At 52.1% G+C, this 6,552-nt stretch overlaps 1 protein-coding gene across 1 annotated transcript in view; it reads left to right on the top strand.

Annotated features, from left to right (window-relative positions):
* CSMD2 (CUB and Sushi multiple domains 2) overlaps nucleotides 1-6,552 on the top strand; it is a 258,061-nt gene that overhangs the window by 169,418 nt on the left and 82,091 nt on the right. Inside the window, exons 21-24 of the mRNA XM_033519645.1 lie at nucleotides 2,277-2,302; nucleotides 2,599-2,768; nucleotides 4,338-4,494; nucleotides 5,087-5,278. Coding sequence (XP_033375536.1) covers nucleotides 2,277-2,302; nucleotides 2,599-2,768; nucleotides 4,338-4,494; nucleotides 5,087-5,278 — 545 coding nt within the window. The remainder of the gene's footprint in view (nucleotides 1-2,276; nucleotides 2,303-2,598; nucleotides 2,769-4,337; nucleotides 4,495-5,086; nucleotides 5,279-6,552) is intronic.

The raw sequence follows: 6,552 nt of genomic DNA, 5'->3' as shown, positions 1-6,552 counted from the left end.
GGAGCAGGGATGGGGGAGAAGCAGCTGGAAGGAGCTTCCAGCCCTGCAGGAGGGCTCAGTGCCCTCCCCAGCTGGGCACAGGGGGGTGACACATCCCCAGGAGGTGACACAGCCCCGTGTGCCCCACCCCAAGCCAGTGATTCCAGAGCTGCTCCTCCCTTTTGAGGCAGTTCCTGCCAACCAGCCGGGTCTGAGGTGTTCCCCCTTAGAATTACAGAGTGCTGGAATCTCCATATCCAGGCAAATAAAAAATAAAGGATGTGTCTGGGAAACCCCCTGGCTTTGACCTCTCTCTCCCTTGTTCTCCACATGTTTCTTACACCTTTCCCTTCCCACTGCAGGTCCCTTTTTAGCCCCTCCAGCCATTGTTTGCACTGATAAATCAGTAAATCCAAGGGCAGAGGAGGGGAAGGATTGATCTGCAGCATGGAGCTGGCTCCTGCCTGCTGTTCCTGGTGCTGCTGGGGTGCAGAACTCTCACCTGACAGGGATGGGGAGTGTGATACAACAGAGACACAAGTTTGGGAGGAAGGATGCTCCAGGCCCTGGGAAAAACATGCCATATGTCTTTTCTGGAGTATAATTTTAACAGGACATCTTTCCCAGCTCTGCTCACCCAGAGCCTGAGGGATTCCTTCAGATCCAGCAGGGCAGGGCTCTCACCTGGTGGCCAGACCTGCTCAGGAGATTGTCCTGAGCTCTGGGTGACTTTGAGGGCCATTGCAGGGCAAAGCTCCCCACCTGAGCCAGCTGCTGCCTGCTCCCAGCCTGTGCTGCTGAATTTCCCAGTGCTGCTGAATTTCCCAGTGCTGCTGAATTTCCCAGTGCTGCTGAGCTCCGAGGCCTCATCCTGCTGGGACAGGCAGCCTCTTCAGGGCAGGAATAACAATCAGGCTGCAGATAAAGCTCATCAGGGGAATGAGAATTTTAAAAAAAAATCATTTACAGACCTTTAAACTCAAGCCTGAGACAGCAGCACTAAGTGACACTCTGGCTGCTCTTCCCTGGCTTGGAATTAACAGCTTGGGTTTATCATAACAGGGCAAACTCGGGGCTGATGGCCCAGAGCTCTGTGGCAGGGTGACAGCTCTGTCACGGTGTCCCCACCCCCTGCTCAGATCTGCCTGGATAGGGATGGAAATGGGAGACTGCCTCAGAAAGATCACAGGAGATTTAATTGCTTTTCCAGACACTCTGTATTCAGCTCCTGTCCTAGAGATGGTCAGGGAGAGCTGAAAGAGGGTTTTGTTCCTTTGTCCAATCCCTCTGGCCAGGACAGCTCCCTGAGATGTCCCCAGCATCATCCCTGGGGATTCTGTGCCAAAATCCTGCTTTTCATCCATGGCAAGCACAGAGGGCAAAGTCACCTCCAAAGTGCCTCCTCTGGGTGCATCTGCTGCTGCCTCCTTCCTTCAAACCCTTCCCTGGAGTGGCAGCAGAGCCAGGAGCTACCCTGGGATGGTTCCCTCGGCTCCAGGAGCTGTGGGGGCTCAGGGACACGAGGTTGATCCCAAAAATTGCTCTGGGAGGACTTTGGAATGACTGTCCCCAGCTCTGCCTGTACCAGGGGAGCAGGCAGCCAGTGTTTGACAGCAGAAAATCTTCCAGGGTAAACAGGCTGGGAAAACAGTGACTCACGGCTCACTCGTGTGGGAGCTCGGCAGGAGGAACAGAAAATCCTCAGCATGGGGTTGTTCAGAGGCAGATCCACACAAATTCATATGGATTCACACAGATTTCTGCTGATTTCTACAGATTTCCTACAGATTTTCCACAGATCCACATAGATTTCACAGAGATTCACACAGATTTACATTTACACAGACTCCCCACAGATCCCCCCAAATTCTCACAGAATCACCACAGATTCCCCACAGATCCCCTAAATTCGCACAGATTTCGATTCCTCCCATCTTCCCATGTGCTGAGGGGCTGTGGATGTGTGTGACAAACCAGCTGCACTGGGATCCTTGCTGGGATCAGGCTCTTGGGGCTGGTGTTACCCATGGGGGACATCCCTGGGGTGCACTGGGATTTCTGTTCCTGCCTTTTGGAGGGAAGATGCACCCACGTCAGTCTGTCTGCTCACTGTGACGTGTCCCTGTGAGTCAGGGACTGTGCCCTCAGAGCTGGGAATGGAGTTGGTGTTTGCCAGATCCGAGTTGTGAGCTCCTCACACCCAGGATGGGCTGAGCCTCCAGAGCTGCCACGCTCTTCCTCCTCTACCCAGCATCCTTCTGCCAAGTTCTGAGGCCCACAGAATCTTCTGACTTCAGGTTTGGCTGGAAGTCAAACGCTCAGAGTAGAGGAAGAGGCAGATCCTGGGTAGATCCACGTGGAATCAGCACAGATTCCCCCAGGTTCCCAAAGATTCCCCCCAGATTTACATTTACCCAGGCTCTGAAGGAGGAGAGAAGCCTGGCTAGGAAAATGTGATGGAAAAGGGGCAGTCTGCAGGTTGTAGTGAATAACAACAGGGAGAAGTCTCTTTCCTTGCTGCTGCAGGAGCAGCTGTGGCCTTCAGAGGGGTCACCTGCATGTGTGGTAGGCCAGAACACGTGTGGGGTCACTGAAATACGCGTTTGTGTCCTGCTGCAGCTGAGTGTGGCTCGTCCGTGACGGGAACCCAGGGCGTGCTGCTGTCCCCCAACTACCCCCTGAACTACAACAACAACCACGAGTGCATCTACTCCATCCAGAGCCAGCCAGGGAAAGGCATCCAGCTGAAAGCCAGGACCTTCGAGCTGGAGGCAGGAGATGTCCTCAAGGTAACTCTGCCTCGGGTAGTGGAGCTGCTCATGAGAGCAACTAAGTGATCTAAAATTTTAATGGGAGTGACCTCTGGAAAAAGCTGTGTCATCCCAGGAATGCTCCCGTGCCATGGAGTGATTGCTGTGGCACTTTGGAAGACCAAATTTCCCCCCAGACCAGCTAAACTTCAGCTCTCACCTGTGGAGCTGCGCTCTCATCCATCACAAGTGGGAGCGTTTGAGCATTATTTTAATGCTTTGAAGAATCAAGAATGGTTTGTCCCAAAAAGGGGCTGATTGAAATGCAGAACTCCAGACTCTTCTCAGATTATTCTAGCTCCAGGATTCTGTGGAGGAGGAGACAAATTCAGGCTGAGTTTTTTATTAAGCAAAGGAATGGTTTTGAAGGAGACATTAATATTACAAGGATGTGCTGAGCCATCTTGCCAGGAATGCCTCCGTCCTCACTGAAGTGTCACACTCCAAGAGAGGTGTAATCCAGGTTTCCAGCTCACAAATGACTGGAAAGAGAAAAAGATTTCCTGTTAATGCAAGGAATGTGCTCCTTGTCAGAGGAATTATGTTCTCTCAGCAGGTTTGTCATCAACTGCTCATCTGAGGAAGGTTCCTATCAATCTCCTAGTGAGGAGCTGCTCTTGGTTCTCACAAAAAGAAGAAAAAATCCCATTTGTGTTTTTTCTTAAATGAGAGCGAATTCAAGGCTCATCTCTGAGTCAGTGTAGGGGGGAAAAAATGGGTTTTTATTCCAGTAGCTGCTTCTTGGGAAAGAGAGTTGAGGAGAGTCCCTGTGTGCAGAGCAAGTCAGGGCTGAGGAGGAGGAGGAGGGTGCAGATCCTCCAGGGTATAAATCCTGCTCCTCAGGTGAGCAACACTGTGGAGTTCATCAAGTCAGACTTGTAGTTGAGATCCTGGATGCCAACTCACATTGCCTGAAGGATTTGGCCCTGTTTGCACTGATCACCTGTGGCACAAATCCTGAAGGGTTGGAGCTGCTTTTCCAGCCTGATGCTGGAATTCAGAGTGGGGCTGGTTGTTTTCTTCCGTTTTCCCTCCAATACCTGGGAGCTCCATGCCAGGAGCAAATTCCTTCATCTGAGTGCAGGTGACCCCAAATCAGGGCATTTATCAGGATCTGCTGGCTCTTCCCAGGAAGCTGCTCCACCAAAAAAAGCCAAAGGACAGCCCAGGGTGTGGCTGTGAGCAAAACAAAGTGGGAATGGGATGAGGGGTTGTGAGGTGTCTGAAGGGACCTCAGCACATTCTCTCTCCTCAGTCTCATTTTGGAATAAATTTCTCAGCATTTCTCTGTTCTAGAGCTCAGTGAAACTGCAGAGAAATCCTGGAAAGGTTTGGGTGGGAAGGGACCTTAAGGATCATCCAGTGCCACCCTGTGCCATGGGCAGGGACACCTGCCACCATCCCAGGCTGCTCCAAGCCCCATCCAGCCTGCCTTGGGATACTTGCAGGCATCCAGGGGCAGCCACAGCCTCCCTGGGCAGTGAATGGTTTGATCCCTGGAATAGCACAGGAATGGCTTTTCCAGGCTGGATTTCTCGTTCCCCCCAGGTCTACGATGGCACCAACAGCTCTGCCCGGCTGCTGGGCACCTTCAGCCACTCAGAGCTGCTGGGCACCAGCATCAACAGCACCTCCAGCTCCATGTGGCTGGAATTCATCACTGACACCGCCAACACCAGCAAGGGCTTCGAGCTGCAGTTCTCCAGTGAGTGCCAATCCCATGTGTGCTGGCAATCCCACTGCTCAAGGTGGATTTTTGTGGTTTTGTGTTGTGTGTGAGCAAAGGGTTCTTTCTGTGGTGATCTTGTACCCCAAGTGGAGCTGGAGTGTGAGAGAACACAGAATCCCAGGATTACAGAGGGTGGAAAAGCCTCCTATCCCATCAAGTCCAAGCTGTGCCTGATCCCCCCCTTGTCACTGAGTGCCACATGCAGGCATTCCTTGGACACCTCCAGGGATGGGCACCCCAAACCTCCCTGGGCAGCTCTGGGGCCTGAACACCCTTTCCATGCAGAAATTCCTGCTGATGTCCAACCTGACCCTCCCCTGGCACAGCTTTCCCTCTCCTCCTGTCCCTGTTCCCTGGGATACAATCAAACCTTTCCTGTTGAGGCTATCACAATCCAGAAATTCAGATCACAGCTCCAACATTAATTAAAACCCCACTAATTTCCCAATATGCCCCTTCTGGTTCCAAACAAGTGATTTTCAGAAGAAAAACCCACCATGGCTTTGTGTGCAGCCCTCCTGACTGTGACATTCCCGGTGCCAACAGCTGCCCTTCCTCCCTGCTGCAGGTTTTGAGCTCATCAAGTGTGAGGACCCCGGCATCCCCCAGTTTGGGTACAAGGTGCACGACGAGGGACACTTTGCTGGCAGCTCGGTGTCCTTCAGCTGTGACCCTGGCTACACCCTGAGAGGCACCAGGGTGCTGGTGTGCCTGACCGGGGAGAGGAGAGCCTGGGACCAGCCCCTGCCGACCTGTGTGGGTGAGACACCTCCACCTCCTGCTCCTCCTCCTCCTCCTCCTGCTCCAGGGAGAGATTTCCTTGGATCCCTTGGTCCCTGCTTTGCTCATCCACTGACATTAACTCTGCTCTTGGTTGCATCTGCACTAATGAAGTTGTGGTGAGTGTGCTGGGGGTCCTCAGGATGGAGACACCTCCTGCTCCAACACTCTCCAGGCTGGCATTTCCTTGGATACTCCAGCCTGACCATTTTTGTCCCTGCTTGGCTGATCCATTGACATTAATTCTGCTACTAATTACCCCCATCTGCACTAATTAAGTTGTGGTGAGGATCCTCTGTGAGGCATCTCAAGATGGAGACACCTCGTGCTCCTCCAAAACCTCCAGGAAATTAGTTCCTTGTGGATTCCATGCTCTTTGTTGATCCACTGACATTAACTCTGCTGTTAATTGCATCTGCACTAATTAAGTTGTGTGTGGTAAGGCCCCTTGAGATGGAGACACCTCCTCCTCCACCAGAACTTCCAGGAAGTGATTTCCTTGGATCCCACACCCTCACCACCTTTTGTCCCTGCTTTGCTCATCCATGTCACACTAACTCTCGTGTTAATTGTATCTGCACTAATTAACTTGTGGTGAGTGTGGTGAGGATCCTCCGTGAGGCATCTTGAGATGGAGGCAGCCTCCTGCTCCTCCAAAACCTCCAGGAGGTGATTTCCTTGTGGATTCCCCACCCTGACCACCCTTTCCCTGCTTTGCTGATCTGTTGACATTAACTCCACTATTAATTGCCCATCTGCACTAATTAATGTGGTGACGATCCTGTGTGAGATGGAGAGCACCTGAAGCAGCTTTAACATGAAATGCTTTGCTCTAAACACGCGTTTGACGAGGGTTTTGTGCTTCCTTGTGCTTTTCCAGCCCTTGTCCTTACAGTCTGGACGTGTTGAAGTGAGTGGCACCTGCTGATAGTGACATCAGTGTGTGTCCTGGCATGTGACAGCTCAGAGCCAGGGTTATTTGAGAGCTGCCTGACATCTGATCCCATCCCCAGACATTCCAATTCCCTTTGCTGTCCCGGTTTGGAATACAGGTGTCTGCTCAGGAGGGCAGGAGCCCCCCTTGGAACAAAAATGTAGACCCCCTCCCTCTGAATTACTATAATTTTGAAATCAAAGGGCTCTCAGGCAGAGATTTGGGGAATAACAGTTCTTTACCAGTCAACAAAACAGAACCAGGGCCCCGTGACAGCTTTCTGGGCTGAGACGGGAAGGGATGGAGGAGAGGCTTTGTTT

The sequence above is a fragment of the Parus major genome, chromosome 23 (assembly GCF_001522545.3).
Source record: "Parus major isolate Abel chromosome 23, Parus_major1.1, whole genome shotgun sequence".
NCBI classification, from domain to species: Eukaryota; Metazoa; Chordata; class Aves; order Passeriformes; family Paridae; genus Parus; species Parus major.
Note: the sequence above shows the minus strand (reverse complement) of the source record. Positions and strands in the feature narration are given on the sequence as shown.